We start from the raw sequence: 15,996 nt of genomic DNA on the forward strand, positions 1-15,996 counted from the left end.
ATGGCGGAGGGTGGCGGAGAGGACTCGGAAAATCCATTTTCGTTCAAAAAGTTCGTGAAGAAGAAAGATCACAATCATTCACTGAGTGATGAAGACAAAGATAAAGACGACACGGAAGACATGTTCCTCCTCCCAGACGTGTCGGCGCTGAAGAAAAAGGGGAAGGCAGCGCTGATTGTTGAAGATGGTAGAATCTTATGTCTGTCTATCTCATAACTCGTTGACTGATTAATCTATGGCGCTGTAAATTGACAGTCCGGGGTTGTTTCTGATTGGTATTGACGATGGGTTTCTATAAAGCAGTTCTCAGTCTCACGCTTGTCCAAGGCTTTACTGAATTCTCCTCGGAGATAAGCAAGGGGGAGTCAAAAGAAACACTATCATGACAGATGATCTGTAGTCAGGGATAACTTGTCAAATTGCCATTCAGTCGAAATATTATCAGCTGATTATAACTCAAACGACGCAAGGGACTGGCCATTTGGTATTATTAGTGGGAGGGAAGAAGGGGGTGGTCACTAAAACATATGTCAGTCTTCAGGGAGGGTCCTAAAAAATAATACACATATTTGGGGAGGGTCATGAAAAAATGAACAGTTCATGTGAAAATATAAAGTGTTATTGCATTTCGTCTTTTCAGAGAGGGTCACAATAAAAATGTATCCTCGAGGTATGGATTTTCGAGCTCCTGAGAAGTGATAAATATTGATTAGATGTCTTATGACCATCCCAATGCACTACATTTAGCATGTTTAGGCCTTACCTTTGTGGGGGCGGTCGGGTAGCCTAGTGGTTAAAGCGTTTGCTCGTCACGCCGAAGACCCGGGTTCGATTCCCAACATAGGTACAATATGTGAAGCCCATTTCTGGTGTCCCCCGCCATGATATTGCTGGAATATTGCTAAAAGCGGCGTAAAACCATATTCACTCACTCACTCACTCACTGGCCACTCACTTACCTTTGAGAACATTTATTGCTGTTAAGACATGGATGGTCAAATAACCATGTCTTGTTAATTTTATGGTGATAACGCCCAATCTCATTAAAATCAGATCTTAGTTCTCGCTATTGCTAAACAAAGATCTGAGGACATCCGATTACGGGTCAGAAGGACCTTTCATCTAACCAATCAAAGCATCGCTTCCCAGATCATGAGAGTGACAGTTGGAATGTGTTGTCTAATCACGCAACCTCGAAAACTTTAACAGGGGGTATTCCGAACGACTCTCTCTTCCGTGGGATAAACATTTGAACGGAGCAGGCGTTGCACAGTATGTGTACAATCTCAACCATATATTAGACATACCAGAATTTTCATTTGTTCAGTTTTCAAAATATTAATCGAGAACTTTGTCAACATATTTTTCAAGCGTGGTCTGAAATGGAAGTCGCCAGGTTGAAACGAGTGCTTTTTAACCTCGAGAAAGCTGCTTTCTAATTGGCTGATGTCGACTTCTTGTTAGTCATTTCAGTGGTCGGTCAAAGTTCGTGGAAGGTCGTTCTCTCATGACCCGTAATGGGGTGTCCTCAGATTTTTGTTTAGCGGCAGCGAGAACTCGGATCTGATTTGAATGAGATTAATAATGCCTGATCGATCAAGGGACGAGTCAATCAGGCACCAACTTGTTACTGTCACATGATTTTGAGCCCCTCCGTTACAATCAAGTTAAGATAGATGCACAAAATGATCAATCACATGGCATTACACACAGGAAGTGTACAAACAGCATCATCAGTGCATATGATTGTTCTGATGCAAAATTATCGTCAGATCAAGTTTGATTTAATATGCAGTAGTGAAAAAGTAAGTTTTGAGGTATGTTTTCATTACTTAGTGAATATCTTACAACATGTTTAATTTGTAACACCGCCATGATTTTGCTGGAATATTGCTAAAAGCAGCTGAAAACCATACTAACTCACTTTACTCGTAACATAACTTCAGTGGCAAGTAGCCAATACTTTAATGTGTTCAGTATGCTTTGAACCATCTACCTAGACTACATGATCGAGCATGTGCTTATGTATTGTTTAAGGGCTCAAATATGGTCGTGGAGATTCAAGGACATGGGGAGGGTCATCCACAAAATGACAAGTGTTAAGGGAGGGTCATTTTTTTCTGTACATAGATGTATAAAAAATCTTTGTCCCCCCAACCCAACCCCACCCCACCAATGTCTGTAAACCAACAGGTGTATAATATCATGAAAAATTGTGATATTTGCCATGGCAATAATTACAGAGATGCATAAATGGGCTCTATAATAATGATGCTGCACACCCCTCCAGGATTCGTTTTAACTGTTGCTCAGAGTGAATATTATTCCATGAATGGCATGGTTAACAGGACCACAAGACAACTTGTCAGTGTTAAGACAAGGAGTGGGACTACTCAAGCCATTGATAAAAATGTTTAATATTTCCATTAGAATGTTTAATTCTTATGCATCCGCCAGGATGTAGTTTATGTTTTTCATAAAAAATCATGTCTTTGTACATACTGGATGCACATGTCGTCTTACTGTATGTATCACATATAAACACGGAACAAGGTGTACCTGCTTAAGATTCTAACCTTTTCCAAAGCTATCATTTAGGGAATAACATGGGGAATTCAAAGATTTATCTGGACCTGCTCAGAGGCCGATATTTATCCAGACTACCCAAGTCTGCAGCAAATGATAGTAAAAATTCCCAATTTAAATTTAAACTTTCCAATTATTTGGAATTTATGAAGATATGAAATTTAAAATAATCAAAGTTTGGACAATATCATAATTTTGTCCCAATTTGCTTGTTTGTTTGGAATCCTTGGAAGCATTGATTATCTGTCCCAAGTCATGAGTAATCACTGGCAATGGCAAGTCCTATATATTTTGTTTGTTCTGAGTGAAAATGTATGCACACTGATAAAGATGTGTGTTTCACCACATTTTTCATTCTAGCAATTGTTGTAAGAGTGTAACTGCTGTTGCATAATGTCTTCCGAGACTTTGTTAACAAGTCAGTCTCGTTAGACTTTTCAATGCTATCAGCCAAGCTGAATAAATGAAAGCCGACGATAGGACAGCAAACACAAAGATTAGACAAAATGGTATGTACATACCAACGTCTAGTAGGTGTATATTTATAACATGATGAAAGGTTACTTTCTTCTTATTTCCCAGAGCCCCAGGCCACTCCAGCCAAGAAAGGCAGTGATGAAAATCCATTTTCCTTTAAGAAGTTTTTGTCTGGCCCTCAAACTAGTGGTGCAAGACCAAAGTCAGGAACGTCTCCCCGATCAAGGAGTAATGCCCCTGACTTTGCCAGCGATCTCCCAGATTTTGTACAGGGTCATTTTCTTGACGAGACCCAAATAAAGAAGGAGCGCATAACCAGAAACCCGGATCTTGATCTTCCTGACTTTGCTCTGACTTCAAACGTCGAAGACAATGTCAGTGCCTCTAGTCAGACCATGACCCAGTCACTGTATGATGGAGGTGACCTGCCTGATATTGGTGGCAATGGTACAGAAAATGGTGACCATCACTTGGAAAACAGTGATGAGTCCACAAGGAACAGACCAACAATGCCATCTAGTATATCCAGTCTTCCAGACTTCTTGTCAGACGGGGCAATGAACAATACAGAGTTGTTCAATGGTCACAGTAATGGAGGGAGTGACGGTTCTGTGCATGGTGCTCAGAGAGGAGTGCGGGATGTGTCATCCTTGGAGGTTCATGGAGACTTGGAACTGGAGAACAGAAGAGTAAGTTGTATACCGGTTTACCTGCTTCTATCTCACCATGGGGATTGCGGGTTAGAATTGGTCCCCAGAAACCTATGCTGGTCTTAAGAGACAACTAAATGGATCAGGTGGTAAGACTCAACAACTTACCCCAATGGTAGGGATCATTGCTGTCATGTATTAATCACTGTGAGACAGTGTCTATCTCACCGTGGGGATTCCAGGTTAGAATAGGTCTCCAGCAACCTGTGCTGGTTTGTAAGAGGCAATCAAATAGGATTCCGGGATAGAATAGGTCTTCAGCAACCCATACTATTGAGAGTTGTCATTCCACCTATCGTTATTGACCCATGAAGATCCCGGTTAGAATAGTTCTAGATCTTCGGCAACCCATGCTTGCCGTAGAAAGCGACTATGCTTGTCGTAAAAGGCGACTAACGGGATCGGGTGGTCAGGCTCACTGACTTGGTTGATGCATGTCATCGATCCCAATTGCATGGATTGATGCTCATGATGTCAATCACTGGATTGTCTGGTCCAGACTCGATTATTTTACAGACCACCGTCATATAGCTGGAATATTGCTGAGTGCGGCGTTAAACAACAAACAAACAACAAAAAACAATCAAATAGATCAGATGGTCAGACTTAATGACTTACCCCAATGGCGTGGATCAATATCAATCACTGGATTGTCTGGTCGTGGCTATAATTTACAGGCTGCCAGAAAAAAAGCTGGAGTGTTGCTGAGTGGGGGCATTGACATGATTAACAAGAAACAAATCAGTTGAGCACCCGATCCATTATTCATCTCTTGCAACCAGCAGAGGTTGCTGGGGACCTATTCTAACCCGGAATCCCCATGTGAGATAGACATGTGTTTCGTGCGTGCTATGAAATTAAATAATGCCAACTAGAACTGCAGAAGAATAACTTTGATTCATCATCAAACAGATTTCACCAAGGCTGTCTACCTGGTAATTAAGAGTTGTAGTTTTGCCCCCTTCCTTGTCTTTGAGATAGATAATGTTACTTCACAAAATGCATGGTGACTGCAATATCAGAAACTACTGAAGTTAGCTTATCTAAGAGATACTTATGAAGACTTTGACTAAGAGTTTGAGAATTGGTGCCATAAGTTATTTTTTTCCAGAGAAGGTGCCATAAGTTATTTTTTCCAGAGAAGGTGCCTTTTGTGTGTTCTAATGTCACATTTAATCATCTTTTCTGACGACATAAAGCGATCCTAGTGCCTCTTCTTAAGGCTTCATGGGACTCTTTTCTATAATTTATATTCACTGACCGCCTCAGTGGTCTAGTGGTAGAGCGTCCCCCCCAGAGAGCGGAAGGTCCGGGGTTCGATCCCCGGCCGCATCATACCAAAAGACGTTAAAAGATGGTACTTGTTGTTACCCTGTCTGGCGCTTGGCATTAAGGGGCTAAAACAAGGACAGGTCGGCTCGGAGTCAGTATACTGTGTCTGAGTGGGGTATTTATGTTAAACTGCAGCATGGTATCTCAGTGAGCTAGCACTATAAATCGGCATCAGTCCGGAATAGTACAAGCAGCCACACACACACACACGTACATGCACGTCGTTATATAAGTGCAATAATCTTGGACGCGACGTTAAACCCCATTTCATCTCACCTTTATAGTCACTACTATATGAACAAAGAAAATTCTTGTGCACCCTATGGTGGGGTATGGTGATAACGCTGTGTTCTTGTTCGCTTATGAATACCCAATTGTCTGTTGTTAATCAAACTGAGCTGTAAGAATGTTCACCTACTTGTGGTTTCCTACAGTCAACACTGTCACAAGCTCTTTTTGAAATATTAGATTTCTTCACACGCCCTTCCGGTTCAGGGAACTTATATGTGTGTCACTGCTATTTTGTCTGTGCTATCGGCACTAAAAATGCTAAAGTACAAGGAATTTTGAACCCTGGTACCTATTCTAGCCGGAACAGAGTGAATGTGAGGAATATAATCCAAGCTGTATGGGGTGAATGTAACATCAGTTTCCCTGGTGATGAGGGTCGAAATTAGCAATATTCCAGCTAAATGATGGTGGTCTGTAAATAGTGTGTAAAAAATCGAGACAGTGATTGACCAGACAGTCCAGTGATTGACATCATGAACATCAATTGGGATATGACATGCATCAACCAAGTAAGCAAGTCTGACCACCCAATGCTGTTAGTCGCCTCTTATGACAAGCATAGTTGCCTTTTACAGCAAAACATGGGTTGGTGAAGACCTATTCTGCTCGGGATTTTCACGGGATGTCTATGGGAGGGACAGGTTAATTATGGCACCTGAAATATTGTATGGAGATTGGATATTATTTCAGTTATAGCTGCAAAACTAGATATTTGTTTACTTAAAACCATGAGTCTAAAACCTTTTTTTTTTTAATTGTCAAAAATGTTTTAGCTTCAACGTTCGTGCCAAGTTTGTTCTCCGCCACTATATCTCTAACAACAAATTTGACAAGTTATGGTTTTGTTAAGTATCCCCTTTATCAAGTGGCCAGGGTCAATATACATCTACTAATCAAGTCTTAATTGAAAGTAGAGGAAGCACACATGGTCAAAATCATTATGAATGAATGCCATACCAATTGTTGATTTCAGTTACGAGAAGAGAATCAAAAGTTGAAACAGACAGTTGATGATACCAAAAAGTTAGCTGTTAAAGAAACAGAACGGTAAGAGCTGTCACATGAGAGATTGTTACATTATGTCCTCATTGTTAGTGTCAATCTGATCTTGTGTCCTCTGCTAAATAAATATTTGTTTACTTAAAACTATGAGTCTAAACACTATTTTGTTTTATAATAAATGACTTGAATGTGTCAATATATATTACTTGCACCTGTGTCGTAGTATATGTCTAACTGTCCTCCCCAGAGTGTCTTGGTATATATATGTACCTGTCCTCCCTAGAGTGTCGTGGTATATATGTAACTGTCCTCCCCAGTGTTCTGGTATAGATGTAACTGTCCTCCCCAGCATTTGCCCAGTGATGTGGTATATATGTAACTGTCCTCCCCAGTGTCGTGGTAGATATGTAACTGTCCTCCTCAGTGTCGTGGTATATATGTAACTGTACTCCCATGTGTTGTGGTATACATGTATATGTAACTGTCCTCCCAGTGATGTGGTATATATGTAACTGTCCTCCCCAGTGTTGTGGTATATATGTAACTGTCCTCCCCAGTGTCGTGGTATATATGTAACTGTCCTCCCCAGTGTCGTGGAATATATGTAACTGTCCTCCCCAGTGTTGTTGTATATATGTAACTGTCCTCCCAGTGACGTAGTATATATGTAACTGTCCTCCCCAGTGTTGTTGTATATATGTAAATCTCCTCCCCAGTGTTGTTGTATAGATGTAACTGTCCTCCCCAGAGTTGTTGTATAGATGTAACTGTCCTCCCCAGTGTTGTTGTATAGATGTAACTGTCCTCCCCGGTGTTGTTGTATATATGTAACTGTCCTCCCCAGTGTTGTGGTATATATGTAACTGCCCTCCCCAGTGTCATGGTATATATGTAACTGTCCTCCCCAGTGTTGTGGTATATATGTAACTGTTCTCCCCAGCGTTGTTGTATGTATGAAACTGTTTTCCCGAGTGTTGTTGTACATATGTGACTGTCCTCCCCAGTGTTGTTGTATATATGTTACTGTCCTGCCCAGTGACGTGGTATATATGTAACTGTCCTCCCCAATGTTGTGGTATATATGTAACTGTTCTCCCCAGTGTTGTGGTATATATGTAACTGTTCTCCCCAGTGACGTGGTATATATGTAACTGCCCTCCCCAGTGTCATGGTATATATGTAACTGTCCTCCCCAATGATGTGGTATATATGTAACTGTTCTCCCCAGTGTTGTGGTATATATGTAACTGTTCTCCCCAGTGACGTGGTATATATGTAACTGCCCTCCCCAGTGTCATGGTATATATGTAACTGTCCTCCCCAATGATGTGGTATATATGTAACTGTTCTCCCCAGTGTTGTGGTATATATGTAACTGTCCTCCCCAGTGTCGTGGTATATATGTAACTGTCCTCCCCAATGACGTGGTATATATGTAACTGTCCTCCCCAATGACGTGGTATATATGTAACTGTCCTCCCCAATGATGTGGTATACATGTAACTGTCCTACCCAGTGTCGTGGTATGTATATGTAACTGTCCTCCCCAGTGTCATGGTATATATGTAACTGTCCTCCCCAATGACGTGGTATATATGTAACTGTCCTCCCCAGTGATGTGGTATATATGTAACTGCCCTCCCCAGTGTCATGGTATATATGTAACTGTCCTCCCCAATGATGTGGTATATATGTAACTGTCCTCCCCAGTGTTGTGGTATATATGTAACTGTCCTCCCCAGTGTCGTGGTATATATGTAACTGTCCTCCCCAATGACGTGGTATATATGTAACTGTCCTCCCCAATGATGTGGTATATATGTAACTGTCCTACCCAGTGTCGGGGTATGTTTATGTAACTGTCCTCCCCAGTGTCATGGTATATATGTAACTTTCCTCCCCAATGACGTGGTATATATGTAACTGTCCTCCCCAGTGATGTGGTATATATGTAACTGTCCTCCCCAATGATGTGGTATATATGTAACTGTCCTCCACAGGGTGTCTGAGCTTCTGAAGCAGATGGAGAGACAGCAGAAGAAGGAGGCAGAGGAGACGGCAGTGATGGAGCGAGCCGTGCAGCAGGTGGAGGCCAACCTTGTCACCACCACGGTCAGTAGCACATCAGAGAGTCGCCCTGGGGAGGTATAGTAACACCATGGGGTGACGTAACGTCTGTTATGGAGAAAATGGGGCCACACCTTCGGGAGCCTGGTGTAGCCCTTCTAATAGAGAGAATTGGGAGTCTGTTGTAGCCTTTCTAATAGAGAGACTGTGGGGCCACACCTTCGGGAGCCTGGTGTAGCCATTCCAATAGAGAGAAGCCCTGTCCAAGGCCATCTGCTTGACATGGAAGCAAAATCATTGAAAGGTGATCTCTGATTGGCTTAAAAAAACATGTATCATTTTGATTGGGTTCACTGTAGGAAAGGTCAGACACTGACAAAGAGAGGTATTAAGATGGGATAATTGTAGCGCCTAGTTGGATCCAAGGTCCCAGGCTGGTTAACTTTTTGTCAACATGGTTGTCTAAATATTTATTATTTATTTCAGCAAAGAGCAGTTAAGGCAGAAAACACAGTGGCTAAACTACGACAAGAAGTGAAAACATTGCAGGTGTGTATAACAGGGAGTTAGCTGTTGGGTTGGCCAGTAGATCCTATGCGATTATCATTGCCTCTCTTGCAGTCTTCTGCTAGAGTCTAGTTTTAACCATACTTACTTTTGACTTTTTATCAGTATTGGGGGCGACTAACGGGATTTGGTGGTCAAGCTGACTGACTTGGTTGATGCATGTCATCGTATCCCAATTGCGTAGTTTGATGCTCATGATGTCAATCACCAGATTGTCTGGTCCAGACTCTATTATTTATAGACTGCCTCCATACAGCTGGAATAATGCTGAGTGCGGCGTAAAACAACAAACAACCAAGACAAAACACACTAAAAGTAACTGTATAACTTTACAGAACAAGATATCAGCTTTACAAAGAGACAGAGACTCTTCAAGCACTGAGGATGGTTTGTCTGCGATCCGGGAGAGAACCAAGTACGCCTCCGACCAGCTGGCTGCCGCAGCTGACACAGGAGAACAGACAATCAAGTGAGTCCCAGGCACTGCCTTCCTTCATTTAAGACCAGTCCACAGGACTAGAGCAGACCTTATGTCACTAGTCCTTTGAGTTAGTAGCTAGTCCTGCTTGAATGAGTTAAAAATGTTAAAAATGTTTGCATTTTCTACAAGAGAACTGGTTCAGAATGAAAGCCCTTAAATGCTACCAGATGTATAATTGACCTCAGCACAAGTTATTAGTCGCGGACTAGCAGACTTAGCACTATTTGTCAAAGGCTGCAGGCAGTGTTTCACTCAGTGAGGCAGAAGAGATCGTTGTTGTGTCAGTACAACAGATATTTGCCCCAGGTAAAAGAAATACTGACATGTTCACTAACCAAATTAAGCAACTTTACCTTAGACTGTTGTAGAATACAGAAAGCTCCTGGGTACATCTGTAGTGTCCCATAGAAGGATCCAGAAGAGGGTTCTTAAAGACCTTCAGTGATTGAAATTGCTTTTTCGTCTTTGATTCCATATACAGTGTATATGATTTTCCTGAAAATTCCGAGGTATGGAAATATAATGGAATATCATGTCTTTAACACTGTTTAATTACGTAAAGAATGTTTTCAATTTTAAATTCTTGCAAAGAATTGTCCTGTGTTGGTCTGAACTTGCATTACTATTTTTGGAATGGGATATGTTTCAAGTTGTATTGACTTATGGTAAAGATAGTGTGTCATCATGGTCATGGCTTTTTGAGACAATATTATAGTGATTATGCAAAGTTTGAAATTCACGCAAGACTGCAACTATAAAATTAACTACTACTGAGAACTCCTCTGCCAAGTTGCATATGAGGGCTGTGATTCTGAACCAGTTCCCAATGCTTCAGTTTTAATACAAATTGGAACTGACTAAAACTAGCAGTAGTAAACATGTTGTCTCCTTTTAAGCAAGGGGTGGTCGGGTAGCCTTGTGGTTCGCTTGTCACGCCATAGACCCGGGTTCGATTCCCCACAAGGATACAATGTGAAGCCCATTTCTGGTGTCCCCTGCCGTGATATTGCTGGAATATTGCTAAAAGCGGCGTAAAACCATACTCACTCACTCACTCCTTCGAGCAGGCTCTGCTGGTGTGTCATCACACCATGGCATGTTGATCATAGTCAGCCACTGTTTGCCTGGCCAAGACTTGAATTACCATGATTACAGGATGCCCTGATGTACAGTATTTCCTCTATTACATGTTGGGTCCCTAATACACACCGGCCTCCAACTGACACTGGGTTTTACGCACTGTAACCTTTTATGGCTGTAGAATTGTGGTTCAGTAAGGTATTGAGTTGCCACTGCGCCAGCAGTAAACAGAAGAGACGATGGGCCTCTAAAAGTGAAAGATGCCGAGTTAACAACTTGGACAAAATTAGTAGATGTCCTGGTATCTAATAGAGGAAATATGGTAGTTAAAACATTGCTGACTGAAGTCATAACACAAGAAACAGATGGAATGAAGGAGCATGTTTGTGTTGTTGCATTAGCATTAATCAAAGCATTTGTACTTTCAGACAACTATTGACGGGAGTAGACAAGCTCCGCCTCTTGTCTCAAGTCCTAGCGTCCATCGACAAGATAACAGATGCCCCAGAGGAAGAGAATGCTGAGTCAGCACAGTCCTCCCACAACACATGACATCACGCAGCGTGACCACACACATACTAGTCCACATCCACTGGTTAAAACCCTACACACCTGGTTGTTACAGGCGTACAGAGGTCACGTTTCCCACACAACTAGTCGTTACAGGAGTACATAGGTAGCGTGTTTCCAACACACCTGGTTGTTACAGGCGTACAGAGGTCACGTTTCCCACACAACTAGTCGTTACAGGTGTACATAGGTAGCGTGTTTCCAACACACCTGGTTGTTACAAGTGTACAGAGGTCAAGTTTCCAACACACCAGGTCGTTACAGGCGTACATAGGTAGCGTGTTTCCAACACACCTGGTTGCTACAGGCGTACAGAGGTAGCGTGTTTCCAACACACCTGGTTGGTCCAGGTGTACATAGGTAACGTGTTTCCAACACACCTGGTCGTTACAGGTGTACAGAGGTCACGTTTCTCTGGTCGTTACAGGTGTACAAAGGTCACATGCTTTTGAGCATCCTCTGTGATACAGTGTATTATATCTCACTCTATTGCGGTATATGCCCTGAACCCATTTCACCATCATAACTTCATTTCGGCAGTGACGTCACCTGCTCCACCTCTATATGCATAGAATTTCTTTCACTTATCACACAAACAATAATACTAATTCTTACCAATGCCTAAACCTCATTTACATCCTGTATTTCGGCTGTTATCACACTAGGATATCTTTATACGTATATATATATGTTGTGCAAGAAATAAAGGTAGTATCTTGCTACCCTGGACTCGTGCACATGTGCACACGTGCAAGGCAGAAAAACCTTGCAGTGTGTACTGGTGACAGCATCGTGAAGTGTGTCATAAATTCTTTTTCTGAAGTTGTCTGCATCACATCATTTGGTAGTCACACACTGTTTAATCAATAATTAAGCAGACTGGAACTGCTCCACCCTCTATGCACAGAATTTGTTTGGTTGGTTGAGCGTGAAATAACCAACCAATGAAAATCACTCTTGAAAATAAGAGGTAGGCATAGATCTACATTCAATCAATATAAATTTTATTATGAAAACTTGAAAATATACTTTTATGTGGAAAATATGTTTTCAGGGGTATTACAATTTGGGGAGGGAAGTCCTTACGCTACTGGGCACTCCCAGTTGTATTTGAGATGTTACCCATCATACGAGTTGAGTACTGCTTGTCTCAATCATGAAAGATAAGTTGCGTTGATTGGAAAGCTAGTTTTTACCCAGTGTACTTCGAAATGTATTTCAACAGAGATATCATAATGAATGAGTCCAGGGTATTTACTATATCAGAATGTAGATATAATACACTGCATTATCAAGGATAGCTGTTTCCTTTCCTCGTTGCCAGGATGGGGTAGCCCAGTGGGTGTGCTGCTCAATCATCAGTCCTGGGTTTTAGTCCCCAGATGGGTACAAGTTTTCCTGCTGTGATATTGCTTCAATATTGGTAATAGTGACTTAACCATACTCCATCATGTATTTATTGTAGCTTGACATCTTTCAAACAGTGAAAAGTGTTAAAGAATAATATGTTCAGTCTGTGCCAAAAATGTTTGCCTTTACCAGCCCGGTCTTGGCTTTTCGGAGATAACTGACTATTAAGGTCCAGTTTCCACCCTTGCCGATCTAAGCTGGAATTTCTGGGCTCGATCATAACGCCACCAGTGGCTAATATGAGTTATGTCCCTTCTATGTCATATTAACCTATCAGATTCCACCTATCAGATTCCACCTCTCATATTACTTGCATTTGCTTCAAACAAAATGGCAGTGTCAAGATGATCTGATTGATAATCAAAATCTGTATTGTAATTAAGTTGGTCTTACTTCACGAAGTTCAAAAAATCATGTGAGCACCTTGATTAAAAACATGAAAAGATTTGGAATATGTCTGAGCTGAGCTGGTGGTACACATGTTTTGCTAATGCTTTGCTCAAATCGACTGAAATCTACAAGGCACTTTACGAACTGAATGTTGATTTCTTTATGCGATTTTGATTGGACTATGCGTAGACTCGTGAGTCCAGCCAAACTATAACTCCATAATTCCAGCCTAGTTGGGCAAAGGTGTAACCGGACATTTACAGTCAGTTAACTCCCTTGCCTCGGGGAAGATGCATTACTGTAAACTGGTTCCTTACACAAAGTGAAGCTTGTTTTTCAAATGGAATTAACAAATACCAATCACTATTACAGTCTGAGCCATAAAGGTTTTAGTGTCAGACTAATGATGCCAAACGAAACAGTCCATTTCATTCATCGGTACCATCTGCAGCAGGTGTCTCTAAAAATTCCCAAATTAGAATTCAGTCATGTTATATTTTGAATTAAAGTTATGGCTCTGCAGAGGTGACTTGCATTTCACTGACAACAGGACCAATGGACATGAAGTTTTACATTTTTGCATTGAATGAAATAAAAAGATATCCTTCAATATTCAAACTTTTTAGAAAGTCCATCTTGGATAAAATTTATGTTTTTTCCCACATTGTCTGCCAAAGGGCGCTTTGTTTGGAATGCTAGATAAATCCCTTGAGTAACTGATACTGATAGAAGCATGTTTAATATTTATGATGTGTGTGAAGCATTTCAGTCTGGACAAAGTTGAAGAATTGGCGGTTCTACAAGGAAGTAGACCTGGTGAAATACTTGGAGTGTGAATGCCTTGATTTGCCAGTGCTTTGTATCAATTGTGCAATGTTTTGTATACTGTACATATGTGATAATTGCATAGTTACGACCTAGTGTATAATTACAGATTGTATAATCGCTCAAGAATGCCTTCATTCTTTCAAGTTGCATCATACTGTATGATGAATAACGTTGTTATCGTATGCCTGTTGGATGAGTGTTGTTACATGAAGATTTATGATATGATAGAGAACTGGTGGCACTACTCCCAGCCCAGACAGTCCTGAAACCTTGGATGACTGCTGGTTTTTTGGGGTTTTTTTTTTTTTGTGTGTGTGTGTGTGTGTGGGGGGGGGAGATACCGTGTATATGATGGTGTCAACTGTTTGGGTAGGGGTGGGGGAGGGATATGATCCGTGTATGTGACAGTGTCAAATCTTTACGGTAGCCATAAACTGGGAACAAAAATGACAAAAATACACCACGGAGCATGCACTATATATATGAACACACTAAGGAGAGGGAACACATCAGAGGTGACCACTGAAGATCTGGGGTAGAATAGGTCTTCAGGAACCCATTCAATTGCGTGGATTGATGCTCATGATGTTAATCACTTGATTGTCTGGTCCAAACTTGATTATTTATAGACTGCTGTCATATAGCTGGAATATTTCTGACTGGGGCGTTAAACAACAAAGAAACTAAGAATCAAAGAAACAAATGCCGAGGACCAAGCATTGTTTCTGTATACTTGATGCCATGGGTCAATTGAATTGTCAGGGATTGATGTAATTAAGACTTACTCTGTAAGCTGATGCTACACACTTATACTGCTGACATGACACTTTTAGTACCCGACAGACTGGAACTCTACACGTACAGTGCATCCTAAATGTGTAAATTGATGCTCATGATGTCACTCACTGGATTGTTTGGACCAAACTTTATTATTTACAGACCGCCTTCATATGGCTGGAATATTGCTGAGTGTGGTGTTAACCAACAAACAAACAAACCTTCACATACAGTTTGAACATCTATATTGTCAGAGGGATTAGACACAAGTGAAACACCTTTCGTGAAGCCCAGTGGAGATTGGTGGTAAGAATTGGTCCCCAGTAACCTGTACTGGTCGTACAAGACGTATGAATGGATTGATTGGCAGGCTCCGTGACTTGGTGGATGGCACGTCATGGTATCCCAACGATGTGGACATTGCTCATAATATCAATCACGGGATTATGAATACACAATGCCATTTAGAAAGTTGGCAAATGTAACACACATTATATTTGGGATAACATATTCTTGTACTTTGGGGGGTTGAGTCCCATCGGGGATTTGAACCCACAATCCCGGAGTCGGGCACCTAATCGTCAGCACATAAAGTCAACGATCTAACCCACTCAGCCACCGAGGCTTACAAATAGTACCAATGTTCTTTACTAACAAGGTGTTATCCCAAATATTACATTTGTTAAATCATGGGATTATCTTGTCCAGACTCAATTGTTTACAGGCCACTGTCTTATGGCTGGAATATTATATACTGGAATTGGCCTTAAACAACACGGGGGCACAAGTGGCCCAGTCGTCTAAGGCATCGCGATTCTCTGTGCAGAGTTGCGTCCCTTGGGCACGCCAGAAACCTATGATTGTGTGTTCGAATCCCGGTTCGCAATGAAGTGCTAGATCAAGGTGTTTGAATCAAACTTTAGCACTTTCAAAACTTAGCTCATGATTCTGCCGATAACCATGGAACAAATGATGAAGTAAAGGTTACATCTTGCTTGGTTATTGATTATGATCTAATAAATCTACTGTCTTTGTCATTAACTGCACAACATATTCGTCACTGATCCACCCCACAGTTCTTATTATAACCCTGAACCTATTTCCTACCATAGCCAAGTTTTGATGTGACTGCATCGCGATCTCTCTTATCACCATATAGTATCACAGAATTCCTCTCTCATGATCTTGACGTCACCAACCAACCAAAGGTATTCGTTTGGGAAATTTTGTCACTATTTCTCCTGTCTCATCCCACAGAATTTCTTTTGCATGTTGTATTTTTTTGATACAGCTATCAATTCGATAAGACAGCTCTTTTTTTAATCCTGCCATTCAGCTTGAACTCAAGACGAAGCTATGTTAGAGTCCAGGGTAGGGGTGAAACGATACATTGGTGCACCGTGCGTTTTCATGTCCTCCACTTCCTTG

At 41.3% G+C, this 15,996-nt stretch overlaps 1 protein-coding gene across 2 annotated transcripts; it reads left to right on the plus strand.

Moving 5' to 3' along the window:
- LOC139445396 (endosome-associated-trafficking regulator 1-like) lies at positions 1-11,884 on the plus strand. Of its 2 annotated transcripts, XR_011651867.1 has the most exons (8): positions 1-187; positions 3,169-3,752; positions 6,370-6,443; positions 8,399-8,510; positions 8,952-9,014; positions 9,368-9,501; positions 11,022-11,556; positions 11,591-11,884. XR_011651867.1 is itself a non-coding variant. In XM_071226538.1 (7 exons), exons 1-7 carry the CDS (start codon positions 1-3, stop codon positions 11,143-11,145), a joined length of 1,278 nt encoding a protein of 425 aa, XP_071082639.1. In that variant the 3' UTR covers positions 11,146-11,884. The 2 variants fall into 2 exon arrangements, 1 of the variants encoding a protein (XP_071082639.1); XM_071226538.1 differs by having other exon boundaries at positions 11,022-11,884.
- Positions 11,885-15,996: the final 4,112 nt, after the last annotated feature.

The sequence above is a fragment of the Haliotis cracherodii genome, unplaced genomic scaffold (genome assembly GCF_022045235.1).
Source record: "Haliotis cracherodii isolate W230 unplaced genomic scaffold, xgHalCrac1.p SCAF_10, whole genome shotgun sequence".
NCBI lineage: Eukaryota > Metazoa > Mollusca > Gastropoda > Lepetellida > Haliotidae > Haliotis > Haliotis cracherodii.